We start from the raw sequence: 15,495 nt of genomic DNA on the forward strand, positions 1-15,495 counted from the left end.
AGAGCCTCACACCTGCCCAGAAGCGCGCTGCCATTGACCCGTACCCCTGCCCAGTCTTTAATCTGTCTCTCCTTGGTGAGTTTCAGGGTGTCTGGATTGTATCTGCCTTTGTTGAGAACCTTGAGTTAACTGATAGGAAAAACACTAACCAGATTAGGAGCTCGAGCAGAAAACCCAAGTAAGACAGGTGTGTAGCAGTCCCGCTTCTGACCCCAAGAGGAAAACAGAGCTTCGTGAGGCTTTGTGTTTAGTGATGCGGGAAACATGAAAGGGGCTGTGGGAAAGATATGTTATTTAGAATCATAATTAGAATACTACTTGTGTGGCTGGGAAGCTGGCTCAGTGACTGAGAGCACTCGCTGTAACCTTTTCATCCAGAGCACCTCACGCCCTCTTCTGGCCTCCATAGGCACTGCATATTCATGGTGCACAGACATGTGCAGGCAAAACATTCATATACATAAAATAAAAATTAAAAATAAATCTAATTTTTTTTTGGTATTTTCGAGACAGGGTTTCTCTGTGTAGTCCTGGCTGTCCTGAAACTCACTCTGTAGACCAGGCTGGCCTCGAACTCAGAAATCCGCCTGCCTCTGCCTCCCAAGTGCTGGGATTAAAGGTGTGCGCCACCATCGCCCGGCCTAATTTTTTTTCTAAAGATTTATTTTATTTATTTTATGTGTATGAGTAGACTGTAGCTGTACAGATGGCCATGAGCTATCATGTGTGTGGCTGCTGGGAATGAACTCAGGACCTCTGCCGGCCCCACTCACTTCAGCCTCCTTGCTGTGGCATAATTCATTATAGCTGTCTTCAAACACACCAGAAGAGGGCATCAGATCTCATTATGGGTGGTTGTGAGTCACCATGTGGTTGCTGGGATCCAAACTCAGGACCTTCGGAAGAGCAATCAGTGCTCTTACCTGCTGAGCCATCTCCCGCCCTAATTTTTTTAATTAAAAAAAAATACGGGAAATCTTTTTCATAAAGATATGTATAAAGTAAGGTATGGGAAATGAGCTTGGGCTCCCCACTCAGCGCCTTGCAGGGCAGAGGCCTAACAACCAGAATCAGTGGATAACGGCCTTCTGTGAGGCTCTGGGCATGACACACTTGTGATATGCATACCCAGAAAATGTAGTCTGTTTGACTGTTGAGAGAGAATCCTATTTTTTAAAGAGAATTCTGGGTAAATACAGGGCGATAATAGCAGTTACATTTGTTGCCAGGTATGGTTATACATTCCTGTAGTCCTCGTCTCTGGGAAGCTGAGACAGGAGGATCACTGCAACTTAGAAGTCAACCCAGACCACAGAATGAGACGCTGCGAAAACGAATTTGCTAATTAAGAAACGTTGGCCTTCTGCCATGTAAATGGCTTAGTTATGTGTGATGAGAACAGAAAGCTGTAGAGGGAAATTTCCCAGCCCCTCTTAGACTTTGTACCAATCAGCTGCCATTTTCACTGGTTTGGGGCAGCCCTGTCTCAGAGAGGCTGCACAGGAGTGTTTATCTGCTGCGCAGCCACAGCACTCTGTTGTCTGCCACAGTAAATGGCCTCTATCGGCAGCCAGGGTGTAGCTTCCTTTTGCCATTTCCTCCTTCTCAGGCTCATTTCCTCTTGGAGCCAGCTCTGCACGTCAGGGGCTATTCTCCCGCAGGAAGGGTCGGCTTGCAGCCCTGTGATTGTTTCTGTTTCTATGGCGCCTCAGGTTGGGGACATCCAGGTGTTGGAATGGACTGGAAGGTTAATGCCCTGGAAGGGGGAGGTGTCTAGCCTCTTTTCCGCCCAATTAAACATTGTTTCAAAAGATGTTTTACCAATATCTCCAATCCTGGGCCATGCAAGGGAGTAGTGTTTTCAGCTTTATGCTTTTCAGTTGGCTACTATTCCATTTCAAACGGAGGGATCAGGAGGACCCCACTGTAAAGAAATACTACACACATAACTCAAGATGTCAATCACTGTGCCTCATTTGAATGCACTGTACTGCTATTGAACTTCCCTCGTGAGCAGGGGGGCCTCTACTCTAAGAATGGACTCAGGTCACCTACCCTAAGGATGGACTCAGGTCACCTACCCTAAGGATGGACTCAGGTCACCTACCCTAAGGATGGACTCGGGTCACCTACCCTAAGGATGGACTCAGGTCACCTACCCTAAGGATGGACTCGGGTCACCTACCCTAAGGATGGACTCGGGTCACCTACCCTAAGGATGGACTCGGGTCACATACCCTAAGGATGGACTCAGGTCACCTACTCTAAGGATGGATTCAATCTTTCTCATTTGGTTCATACACCTCAGTTGGGGCTGATTTGAAGGCAGGATTTTTTTCCTTGCTTTTATTTTATGTGTATGAATGCTGCCTGCATGTGTATATGTGTATGATGTGTGTACCTGAGGAGTCTAGAAGAAGGTCTCAGGAACTGGAGTTACTGATGGCTGTGAGGCTCCATATGGGTGCTGGGAACCAAACCTAGGTCTTCTGCAAGAGCAGCACATGCTCATAACCACTGAGCTGTTTCTCCAGTCCAGGATCTTGGGAAGAACTTTCTAAACTGGGCATAAATAAGTTCTGATTAGAAACCTAAAAATTCTAAATCCATCCCCTGGGTTCCTTTGTGTGTCCAGTTTCCTTTTTCTTAGTTCTTGAGACAGGATCTTTTTATTTTTATATTTAAATGCCAGCCTTATCTCAGCTGAACCAAGAACAGAGCATGTTTTTGTTTCTTGCTTTTCATAGCCACGTCTAGAATGGGCAATGAGGCAAAAGCCGTGGCGTTGAAAGTCAAGAGGCTAGGACAAAAGACAGGGCTCTGGCCTCAGATAGCCTGGGCCACTGACCTGGTGTCAGACGAGCAGGGGAGAGTCCTGCTAGCTACATTCACTGCATGTGATGTGTCCTTTGTTCAGGGAGGAGGCCAGGAGAGATTAGTCCTAAAGACTGAGCAGAAGTGGGTAAGAGATAGCCTCAAGTTTAGCTGCTTTTTAGACTATCCTAAGTAGCTTGTATCCATCTGGCTGCCAGACTTATCCCGCTACTGAAGTTAGGTCCTGTGGAGGTGAGGAGTGCCCAGGAAATGTAGTAGTGTACAAATAGTCAATACAAACCAGGCAATTAACAGTTAAACAACTAGCCACTAGAGGACAGAATCAGCAGTGTCTGGTGACTGCCCAGCCTGGGCCTAGGGGCCTTACTAGGTCACTCTAACCAAAGGGAACCTCTGAAGATCCTGCATGCTACTCTTATGTCTATTAGCATGGATTTGGAGGCAGAGATAGTTGCTGACAGAGTCCTGAATCTCACAAATCCAAAACCTCACCCTAGAAATAAGTGATCACCACCCCTAGCACCCCTCCACACACACTTTGAGACAAAGTCTCAATATATAACCCGCACTGGCCTAGACCTCACTATGTCAACCATGCTGGTCCAGGACACACAGAAGTCAGCCTGCCTCTGTCTCCTGAGTGCCCAGACTAAAGACATGCATCACCATACCTGGTTAAAGTTTGCCCTCTTGAATTTAGTGGCTTTTTTAAAATAACTTTTTCCATTTGTTGTCCTTTCTTTGTTATAGAAGTCTTACTGACCCAGTAGCGCTCCAGGGAACATCACTTTGTCAATTTGTTTTAATTTGTAGAAAGTCCTTCCTGGCGCCCTCCCGCAGCATGGCGGTCTTCTGCTCCTCTTTAGCCTGCCCTACCATTTCTTCCCATCGTCCCTTGCTTCTGCCAGCCATCCTTCCCTAGAATCCTGCCCTTGACTCTGTCCTTTGAATCTGCTGCCCTCTTCTCTAGAAGTTGCTTTATTCTCGTGTTATTAACAGCTGTGCGTGGCAAGAATCTCCTTGACACATACATGTCCTCTGCCTGGAGGATGCCATGCCATCCCATCCTTACACACCTGTGTGTCCTGCCAACACAAGCAAGGCATCCTGGGCCCTGCCCCAGCCATCTCTGCCAAGTTGGAAACATATATGTCAAAAACTGAATCCACAGTGGCAGAAGTGCAAGTATAAGGCATGAGTGGGCGGGGACTCCTGTGGCCACTGTGCACTCTGAAGGCCATCAGAGGACCCGGCGGGAGGAGAGGCCTCCCACAGAGAATGTGTCAAGCTAGATTTCAATGGAATAGCCATTCTACAGATGCTAATAGACATAAGAGTAATATGCAGGATCTTCGGAGGTTCCCTTTGGCTAGGGGCCCAGGCTGGTCAGTCACCAGACACTGCTGACTCTGTCCTGTAGTGACTCATTGTTTAACTGTTAGTTGTCTGGTTTATATTGCAAGGTTTATCTGTACACTACTGTGCAGGCCAGAGCTTTCTCATTTTCTCCATCCTTTACAGTGATGTTAGAGTTACCATCAAGTGACTCACCTATATAAATATTATTCCCTGGTTTGGTTTGGTTTGTTGATTTTTTTTTTTTTTTTTTGGTTTTTCAAGACAGGGTTTCTCTGCGTAACCCTGGCTGTCCTGGAACTCACTCTGTAGACCAGGCTGGCCTCGAACTCAGAAATCCACCTGCCTCTGCCTCCCAAGCGCGGGGATTAAAGGCATGCGCCACCATGGTTTTAAGGTGTTTATTATAGAAAGGCTGAGAGAGTAGGGAAGCAGAGGGTGGCCATAGCCATGTGGAAAGAGGGGGGAAGAGAGAAGGAGAGAGGGGAAGTAAGGGAGCAAGAGAATAAGAGGTAAGAGAGGAGGGGGCAGGCAGCTCCTTTTATAGTGGGATGGGCCATCCTGGCTGTTGCCAAGTAACTGTAGGGGTGGAGTCCAGACAGAATACCAGGAGCTTGGGCATTGCCTACATGACTAATGGCCTCACACCTCTCTGCAGTGGGCTGTGGGAGACTAGTTGTGACAGGATTCAGGGGCCCACCCAGGAGGCGTGGCCGAACACCTGCTGTCCCTTAGGGTTACCGGGGTTCCAGGCCTGCACTTGACAGGGAACCAGGCTGTCTGTGAACCGCTCACAGCCCCACAACTGCTTTGGCAGAGGACCAGAGTTTGATTCCCAGAACCCCAGTCCATTGACTCAGAACTGTCTATAATTGGTGTTCCGGGGGAGGGGAGGGTCTGGTGCCCTCTTCTGGTTTCTGCAGAAACACACACATAATTAAAAATACATAAATCTGAAATCCACATATATATACATATATACACATACATACATACATGGCTGGAGATATAGCTCGGTAGTTAAGAACACCGGCTGTTCTTCCAGAGGTCTGAGTTCAACTCCTAGCAACCACGTGGCAGCTCATGATTCAGTGCCTTCTTCTGGTATGCAGGCATACAGGCAGACAAATCACTTGTATACATAAATAAATAAATCTTTTAAGAGAGAGAGAGAGAGGTTGAGAGGGAGAGGGAGAGAGAGAGAGGTTGAGAGAGAGGGAAGGAGGGAGAGTTTGAGAGAGAGGGAGGGAGGAAGGGACGGGAGAGGTTGAGAGGGAGGGAGGGAGAGAGAGAAGGAGGGAGAGTTTGAGAGAGAGGGAGGGAGGGATGGGAGAGGGGTGGTTCTCTGAGCCTTTCCCTTCTCCAGCTAAGACCCAATGCCTTCCTTTTCTCTGACTTCTGCCTCTGAAACTTTCCTCTCACCCCCAGATGGGGATGCATCCCATATGTCTCCCCTTCCCTATCTTCACTCATCCAGCTTTCTCCACTGGAAGTGACCTTGTCCACCAGGGTCAGCTCATCTTCCATTTTCCTTCCACTTGGAGCCCATCCAAGTGTGGTGTCAAAGAGTAAGGCTTCCAGCGCCTGGCTTCCTGCTGTGCACTCCAGGCCCTGCTGCACACTGGTCTGGGTCACTTCCTTAAGCCCTGTGTGCTTCAGTTCTCTTTAACATGAGTATTTATCTCACAGAATGGCTGTAAGCATTACAGCACCGAGAGGACAGTGCTTGCCTCCAGGGGAAATGTTTTAGAGGGACTTTTATTCTCTTCCACAGCACCTTTTATTTGGATTTCTCCTTCGGTTATTAGCCCAAGTAGACTTTGTGAATGGGTCTGGCTCCTACTGCTCTAGAAGTGTCTGAATCTTAAGAACCCTGGTGGTGGCTCACACCTTTCATCCCCAAACTTAGGAGGCAGAGGCAAGCACATTTGTGAGTTGAAAGGCCAGCCTGGTCTACATGCCGAATTCCAGGCTAGCTGGGGGCTACGCAGTGAGTGAGACCTTGTCTCAAAACAAACACAGACCTGACTGATGCTTTCCTGGGACATTGTGAACAATGCTTTCAATACCATACACAGCTGGTTTCCCTTAAAATACTTTAATCTGAGCTTCCTGTCAAGAAGTCTTAGAAGAACTGGAGGTAAGCTATACTCAGAGTAGACACTAGACACTCTGCCACCCAGAGGCCACTTCTCTATTACCCTCAGAAAGACTCTGGAGGCCTCCTGCCTTCAGGCAGCCCTCATCTTAGGCTTGGCCCATCTGTCATGCTCAGAGGTATTTTCTCCTGTCTTTTTAGAGTTGATACACGGCAACTGCAGAGACCGTCTGAGGACAGATATTTCAGTTTGTGTGCATGTAGTACAGTAGGCAAGAACATTCTGGGACCTTCCTTTTGCTTCTGCAGCATGGCCAAAGAGTAGTCAGCCCAGCCCAGCCCAGCCCAGCCCAGTCTTAGAGCATTCTGCTGTCTCAGCCAAGGGTAACTGGGTTACCCATGAACCTCATGACACCTGTCCATCTGAGCTGTATGTGACCTGTATGCCTGATTTTCAGAAATCAGACGCCGTGGTTCCAAAGACCCCCTGGTGAAGGCCCTCCAGCTGCTCGATGGCCCATGTGAGCCGGGGGAGACTGTGAAGGTGGAGGCCACAGCCAAGAGACGCAACTCCAAGGACCTGCTGGGGAAGGCGCCTCAACTCTATGACACCCCCTACGAGCCTTCAGAGGGTAGCCAACGTGTGGCAGAGGTGAAGATGCGACCCGTAGATAGCAGCAGGCTGCCCGAAGAGGATGATCGGCCCGCTGCCGAGTACGAGCAGCCCTGGGAGTGGAAGAGGGAGCAGATCGCACGAGCCCTGTCAGGTGAGGGCGCAGCACGCTGCCTCACCCTAACACAGCAGTGCTGCAGGCTCCCTGCCACAGTGTGGCATCCAGGACACGAGTGCCTTGAATAGTGGTCAAGGGGGCAGGATGAGCATACCCATCACCTAGTGTGAGTTCACTCAAGCGGACACTCCGAAAAAGCCCTCAGAAATCCAGAGCAGAGTACTAGTTACCAGAGGCTCAGAGAGGGGAGGAAGAAGAGAGAGGCTGACCGCCATGTCCATCTCCAGGGGGACATCGACCCTGATGACCCATTGCAGAGAGGGTACTGAGGACAATTTCACACTTGATGCTAAGTACTGCATCAAGTCAATTTCCTTTGTGCTCCTCACCACAAGTCTTATTTTTTTTTTTTTACCCTTCCTCCTCCTTCCCCCCACAAGTCTTATTTTTATTACATTTGTTTGTCTGTCTGTTTGTTTGTTTGTTTGTTTGTGAGAATGAGTGTAACATGGTAGACTAGAAGACAACCTGTGAGGGTCGGGTCTCTCCTTCCACCATGTGGCTCCAGGAATTGAACCCAGGTCATCAGGCTTAGTGGCAGACACCTTTATCTGCTGAGCTATCTGGCCATCCCACAAGTCTCTTCTTTGTTTTTTGTTTTTTGGGGTTTTGTTTTTTGTTTTTTGTTTTTTGTTTTTTGAGACAGGGTTTCTCTGTGTAGCCCTGGCTGTCCTGGAACTCACTCTGTAGACCAGGCTGGCCTCAAACTCAGAAATCCGCCTGCCTCTGCCTCCCAAGTGCTGGGATTAAAGGCGTGCGCTACCACCGCCTGGCTCACAAGTCTCTTCAAGGCATTTGAGGTAGAGAACTAAGAATCTAGGTATGGACCAGACATGAAGTATGCCTGTAATCCCAGGATTTGGAAGGAGGGAAGATCAGGAGTTCAGGGCTGCTCTCCGCTCTGCAGTCCTCTGTGTTCAATAACCGACAAGGCCGAAGCTGGGCCCTTGTTTTCTGTCTGCTGTGTAGCTGTTGGGGATGCCTTCAGGCTGCTGGGAGAGCCTCCTTGATTGCTTTCCTTTTATTCCCCACCACTGGAGCTGTGGAATTGGAAATTGCCTTCCTCGCTCCTTCCTGGCCCTTCTTGCTCTTCCAGCCTGTGAGATGCTCACTGTGAAACAGCAGGCCTGGGCGAGGTAGATCGATGGGCCACTGTGGCTGTGAGTGAGAGTGAGGCTAGATCAGCTTTGTTGTCATTGAGACAGGATCTCACTATGTACCACAGGCTACCCTCAACCTTGCAATTTTTTGCTTCAGTTTTCTTAGGGTGTTAGAAGCCTATGTTACAGTTCCCAGCTACAAACTGGCTCCTTTAGAAAGTAAAACCTAAATCAAAGGTAGCAGTGCATCTTCAAATGCTAACCTTTTGTTGAGGGGGCAAGAGAGGCTGTCTCTTGTTTAGTCAGCTCTCAGGCTCCTGAGCTCAGCCTCCCAAGCAGCTGGGATACAAGTACAAACTACCATGCCCTGCTCCTGAGAGGGTTTTGACGTAGTTTAAGGGAAAGTTGATAAACAGATTTAAAAGAAAGGAAAACAGAATGGATGTGGGGGGTATGCTGGAGAGATGGCATTTACTGATCTTGCAGAGGACCTGGGTTCAGATCCCAGCACCCACATAAGGCTCACAACCATCAGTAACTGCCACTCCCAGGACCTACTTTTTCCATTTGGCTTTTACAGAATCGGTTTTGCCTTTGATTTAGAATTTTCAAGGTATCTTTCCCGCTTAACAGCCAATCCAATTAAAAGTGGAATCAGTGTGCTGATTGGTTGGTGGTGCAGCCTGTAATCCCAGCACTTCCTACAGAGGAGGAGGATGGCGAGTTCCAGGCCCCCCTCAGCTGCATTCTCTGCCCGCCCTGGGGCTCGGCAGCACTAACGTGTCATTCCATGTTTTGTTCTGTTTTTGCCTGTGCTGGAAGTTTGTCTGGCTTGAGCGTGTGTGTGCTGCCTTGTGTGTGCCGTCACGGTCTCTGTGAGTTCACGTCTGTCTGGCCTTCGGTGTCTGCCAATGCTATTTCATTAAAATCGTCTACTACAGGAGGCAGTAGTCTTTCTGTTCACCCCCCTTCCACACGGATCCCTGAGCCCTGAGGAGAGGCATCCTGTTCAGGGCTGAGAGCTCCAGAGTCACACTCTGAATTTATATTTAGTCGTTTAAAAAAACATATTCTATGTGTTTTTAGAGTCTCCTCTTCTATTCTCAAACTGTTTATCCAGATGAGTAATTTCAAGAGGAGTGGTTGTATGAGGACACTAGTCATGTAGTCAGGCGTCCATGACAGCAGCACAACAGTCGAAGGACACTGCTCTTCATTGGAAGACATGTTCTCCCCTAAACTTTCCTTTGAGGGTTACATGGCTGGCCTCTGTGTTCTCTAGTGTTAAGTGATGGCTTCCTTCCAGTCCAGTTTGAGGGATCTGATCGACCTCCTGGCAGAGAGGAGGCAGGGAGACCGCACCACTGGCAGAAGACCTTGAAGCCGACCCTGTCAGACCACGGCGATGGGGAGAAGGTGGACCCAGGCCTGGCCCTGGAAAAGCAACCGTGAGTCTCCCTCACTGACTCTGCCGCAGCCTATGTAGGTCCTCTGGCCCTTTTTTTGTATGATCCCTTTGATTTATGAATTCTTGTCTGGGTGGAGTTTTTAAATACCGTGGGTTTGCTCAGGATAGAAGGCCCTATATCTCAAGAAGCATGTTTAAGTCTCCTTCCATACCGAAGGGCAGCTTGCTTTTTAAATGATTGGTTTATTTTTTACTTTATGAGTGTTTGCCTGCCTGTATACATGTATGATACCCAGAAGCCAGAAGATGGCATTGAATCCCCTGGAACTGGAGTTGCCAGTGGTTGTGAGCCACCAGGTGAATGCTAGAACTGGACCCAGGTCCTCTCCGAGAGCAGCAAGTACTCTTAACCACTGAGCCATCTCTCCAGGCCCCAGAGGCAAATGCTTCAAACACACTCCCCCTCTTGATTTGGCTGTGTCTGATTGAAAGGCTTTGTGAGCTGGGACCACTGGAAAGGGCATCATGTCCATTCTGAATAGGAATCAGAATCTATTCTCCTTAGAAACCGCGCTTTAGTGGGGTGATGCTCCATCTGGATTTGCCCTGTGACACTCATGGCCATGTTTCTTTCTCTCCCTGTTCAGCTGGTATCATGGCTCCATTAGCCGAGCTGAGGCTGAGAGCCTACTACAGCCCTGCAAAGAAGCTGCTTACCTGGTCCGGAACAGTGAGTCAGGCAACAGCAGATATTCCATTGCACTGAAGTAAGTGTACCCCCCACCCCCCACTCCCATCCCTTCCCCACCTCCACCCCCTCCCATCCCATCCCGTGGCTTCCTGGTCTGAGGGCAAGGCCCTGCTGTGAGAGTCTTTCCTCCCTGTGGTAGAGGGGTAGTGGAAACAAGTATAATTTGAAGGTGGGTCTTAGGGGTGTGATTGACAGAAAACCAAAGGCATTTACTTGGACAGCAGAGGGTGAGACCCTGTGATCAGGATGCAGAATGGATGCCGGATAATGACCCCACTGTGGGTCACAGATGTGGTCCTGTTTTCATATCATCGAACATTAGTATGCATTACCAAATCTAAAGCCTCTTAGAAGAGAAATACTTCCTGATTACAAAAAAAGAAAAGTGTTGGGGCTGGAGAGATGGCTTAGTGGCTAAGAGTGCTGGCTGCTCTTCCAGAGGACTTTGGTTCAATTCCCAGGCCTCACATGGTGGCTCACAGCCATCTGTAACTCCAGTTCCACTGCCCTCTTCAGGCCTCTGTAAGGACCAGGCATGCACACGGGCACAGACATATATGCTGGCCAAACACCCATAACATATAAAATAAGTAATCTTTTTTTTTGAAGTTTCCAGTTATTTATTTGTTTAAGCTAACTAAATTCTCCCTCGACACCTCCCCCTACTCGCCCCCCCTCCCCATGCTGCAGTCTCCCTGTGGTGGAGGGGAGAGGCACATCTCTATAAGTAATAATTTTTAAAGTGTCTGGGGTTGGGGCTACAGGTCAGTGGCAGAGTACTTGTCTAGCACACACAAGTCTTAAATGTGTCTCCTGCAGTGCGGAAAAAAAATTAATAAAATTTAAGACAGTGCAGCTTAATCTCTTCTGTGTTTTTTTAAAAGACTTTTTTTTAGAATTATTATTTATTTTATGTATATGAGCACACTGTCACTGTCTGTTGCTATCTTCAAACACACCAGAAGAGGCCATCAGATCCCATTATGGATGGTTGTGAGCCACCATGTGGTTTCTGTGAATTGAACTCAGGACCTCTGGAAGAGCAGTCAGTGCTCTTAATCCCTGAGCCATGTCTCAGCCCTAAAAGATTTTTTAAAATGTTATGTTAATGAGTATTTGCCTTCATGTACATATGTGTACCACATGTGTGCCTGGTTCTTACTCATGGAGGCCAGAAGAGGACATCAGATCCCTTAGAACTAGAGTTACAGATAGTTGTGAGACTCTGTATGGGTGCTGGGAACTAAACCCAGGTCCTCTGCAAGATCAGTAAGTGTTCTTAACCACTGACCCATATCTCCAGCACTATCCCCACACAATTCTTTTTTTTTAAAGATTTATTTATTATTATAAATAAGTACACTATAGCTGCCTTCAGACACACCAGAAGCGGGGTGTCAGATCTCATTATGGATGGTTGTGAGCCACCATGTGGTTGCTGGGATTTGAACTCAGGACCTTCGGAAGAGCAGTCGGTGCTCTTATCCGCTGAGCCATCTCATCAGCTCACACCACAATTCTTTTTTCTTTCTCTTTTTTGGGGGGGAGGGAGGCACAGGGACATACAGTATCTCTCTATGTAGTTCTGGCTGTCATGGAACTTAATTTGTAGACCAGACTGGCCTCAAACTCACTGTGATCCTCCTGCCTCTGCCTCCTGAGTGCTGGGATTAAAGGCATGAGCCACCAAGCCCTGTGTTCCTTTTCATTTTTTGGGGGGGGGGGGTGTTTCACTGTGTAGCCCTGGTTGATGCAGAACTTAGTGATCTATCTCCCTGTCTCTGCCTCCCCACTGAGAGGATTACAGACATGCCCCAACACACACAGCTTCAGGCATCTTTCTTTATTCCCTAGTAAGTAGGAGGGACCTTAATGAATATTGGATCCTTGATTGAGAAGAAGGAAATGCTGAGCTGCCTGTTGCTCTCGCTGTCTAGTTGTGCACAGAGAACTCACTTTTGCCTGTGGGCTTGGCAGAATGTGTCTCATGGAAATTCTCATTGCTCTGTGAATTCAGTGGCTCTCTGTTGGAGGATCATTGTCAAGAGCTCTAACAGCACTTCCTTCCTGAGGAAGCTGAGCCCCTGCAGCTCAAACAATCGGACTGGAAGGGAAAGGAGGGGGAGGGGCATGCTAGTAATATGGCTCAAAAAATGGGCCAGGCCACGTAGACAATACCAGGAACAGCCACCGGGCTCCTGAAAGCAGCGTTTGGGATTCAGTCTTTGAGCCTTCAGCGCCAGCTGTCACTATCCGCAACCAGGACTGGTCTTTCCTCGTGAGGGCAGGGGCCAGTGGACAGTTATTGTTGTTATTATTATTAGTGTTCCTTTTGGGAAAAATAAAGCCACACATATCTTTTTACAGTGGAGCGGGGGTTGCATAAGAACTGTACAGGGGCTGCCCGCTTGGACTCATGCACTGGTCTTACAGTTTGGGCAGCAGAAGGCATTTATTTGGCTTTCCCTTCCGGTCCTGACCACTGATGTGTAATAAAGATAAACAAGTTGGGGTGCCATGCCCTTGGCTCAGAAACTTCCAAACGTTCCACCGGAGTGTTGAATGCTTTTTTAGAAAAATTGCAGGACAGAAAGAGGAATCGTCCACCCCTTGTGAACCTGGCCAGGGTGGACACTCTGCTCACTCATTCATGTCTTCTTGTTTTTTTTATCTCCAGGACTAGTCAAGGGTGCGTCCACATCATAGTGGCTCAGACAAAAGACAACAAATACACACTGAACCAGACGAGCGCTGTGTTTGACAGCATCCCTGAAGTGGTACACTATTACTCTAATGCAAAGCTGCCTTTCAAAGGGGCAGAACACATGACCCTTCTCCACCCAGTGCACAAGCTTCACTAAGGTCCAGCCAGCAAGAGCCCCGGGCACCTGCGAGGTCATCAGCACCCAGCAGTACCATGTGGACAGGATTCTCTTCTGCTGCTGCAGACCAGGAGTCGCTGCCTGGAAGTCAAGCACTCTGTGGTCTTAAATCCAGGACACAGTGGTTTCTGATCTGTTCTTCCTCTCCCTACTATAAGAAAGTAATGCTTGCCTACCATCCTCTCCCTTGGAGTAGGAGTTCTGTTTGGAGTGTGACCCTTAGGAAAGGTAGATCCAGAGCTCGGCAGCACTGAACTTGCCCGTTGGTGCTATTCTCTGGAGTGCCTGGCCTCTGGACAACAGAGAACCCCTAGGCCTTTCTTTATAAGCGACTGCTAGGCTGGAAGATCCTGCAGTGTGAGCCCCTCGTGAGGAAGTGGATGGACAGTGGGAAAGAAGAGCCACAGATGGGAAAGCTGTCTTTCTTCAGGTCCTGATGCAGCTGTGGCCTTCACACAGCATTCACAACCTGAGGACTTCACAAGAATATGATTTGGTCAGCTTTCCTAAGTGTTTGCTTTCTCCATTTCTCGGGACATTCTCATCCTTTGGCAATAAGTCAGTACTATGAGCAGAAACCGGACGGAGGCTCCCAGATTAAAGTGTCACCAATATTAAGTATACTCCAAAGATTTGATTTCTGATTTAAAAAAAAAAAATTCTACAGAGCTCAACACCTGTTTTGTTATTGGATAATTATGTACATATCAGGCAGCTTCTCTCTTTGTGTATTTTGTTGCATGAAATCATCTTTAAGATTTCTTTCTGAAATTAGATTTGTGTTGTATTTTTGGCAAAAATTTTTTACAACAAAATTGGGATCCAATTGTATGAACAAACCAATATGTGCCCTACGGAAACATTTTGAACAATATTGGAGTCCGAGGCTGTCTCTGCTGCTCTCTAAGTCACTAATCATTGTATGTTTATCTGTGATCTGTGCACTGTGGGAAATCCCACAGGAGGGGGAGGCTGTGTGCAGGAGCTATTGGGAATGGGCTGGACCAGAACTGGAGGAACATTTCTTGTTCAGGTTTGTAAACTGGATCTCAAGACTGTTCCCAAGGCTGATCCCCCTCAGTGGAAACTGAATGTTTGTAGCTTCTCAGATGCACAAAATATATTAACCGTAAATTGGGTGTAGTGACATACACCTTTAATCCCAGCACTTGGGAGGCAGAGGCAGGCAAATTTGTGAGTTCAAGGCCAGCTTGGTCTTCAGAGCGAGTTCCAGGACAGCCGGGGCTACACAGAGAAACCCTGTCTTGAAAATCCAAAACAACAACAACAACAAAACCAACAACATCAAAACAATCTGGTCAGACTTCTTAGGAGAGCACAGCTCTGTCCTTAGCTCCCTCATGCCACTGTCCTGACTGACAGGACGCCCTATAGGTAGGACGACTTTTGCTGCTGTTTCAGTGGGTCCTGAAGGGTTGTGTGGTATTTTGTTTTAAAGGTTGAAGGGGACTTCCCCTCAGTGGAGCACATCGGCCTTCATGAAAGCTGCTCTCACAGTACTGGCAGTCATTTTGGCTCCTGTGTGTCATCGTGTATGGCTCTCGGTTTAAGTTTTCAGTAGCCACAAATCCTCCCAGCAAATGTTAATCATCATTTATTATCTTGTATATGTTCATTGTTCACTGTGTTAAACCTATTTTAGCTCATCATTCTAGCCAGGAAGCCTGACTTTTGGCTTAGCCCTCTCTACTCAGCAAAGGGAGCTGTTGTCTTTCATGGTAAGTGTATCATAAAATGTTTCTAGGTGGGGAAGGATTTGGGTGCACACGTAGCGACTCTGACAGGTTGGTGTCACCTGGCCTCTGCCACACGCCCAGGCGTGCTCCCTCCATATTTGCTTTACCTGATTGAAAGTGGTGGAGACAGAGTTTATATATAGTCCAGCCTTCATGGTAGTGGATGCGGGCTATAAAAAGCAAAACTACTGTAGACTAGTGGAAGGCCAGTGAGGATGTTAAAGCTGCTATTTTCTTCTTAGGTAGTGACACAAGCTGACAGAACCCAGGGGACTCACAGCTGGGTGGCGGCATAAAGTACCCTACTCTACCCTTCTAAAAACAACCAGGCCCAGCAGGGTGTCCTAGGCGCTCACTAGTGAGCCTGGGCCAGCTGGGGCTTGTCTTCCGAGCTCCAAAAGATTGATTAGGCTTTTTGTCCTTTTTCTGCTGGTAAAGGTATTTTCCTGTTATCTTTATTCCTTTGAATTGATTCTGTCTCCCAGGGGGGGAATTTTTTTTTTTCTAGAAGGATTGT

The 15,495-nt window shown here is 48.0% G+C and overlaps 1 protein-coding gene across 2 annotated transcripts in view; it reads left to right on the top strand.

Annotated features, from left to right (window-relative positions):
- The window catches only part of She (Src homology 2 domain containing E), a 24,942-nt gene extending 10,582 nt beyond the window's left edge, over positions 1-14,360 (top strand). Inside the window, exons 3-6 of one of the 2 annotated variants that reach the window (XM_031374543.1) lie at positions 6,748-7,056; positions 9,463-9,628; positions 10,236-10,355; positions 13,017-14,360. In XM_031374543.1, coding sequence (XP_031230403.1) covers positions 6,748-7,056; positions 9,463-9,628; positions 10,236-10,355; positions 13,017-13,200 — 779 coding nt within the window. In that variant the 3' untranslated portion in view covers positions 13,201-14,360. The remainder of the gene's footprint in view (positions 1-6,747; positions 7,057-9,462; positions 9,629-10,235; positions 10,356-13,016) is intronic. The other variant, XM_031374544.1, reaches the window with a different exon arrangement.
- Positions 14,361-15,495: the final 1,135 nt, after the last annotated feature.

Source organism: Mastomys coucha, unplaced genomic scaffold, assembly GCF_008632895.1.
Source record: "Mastomys coucha isolate ucsf_1 unplaced genomic scaffold, UCSF_Mcou_1 pScaffold16, whole genome shotgun sequence".
Lineage (NCBI taxonomy): Eukaryota > Metazoa > Chordata > Mammalia > Rodentia > Muridae > Mastomys > Mastomys coucha.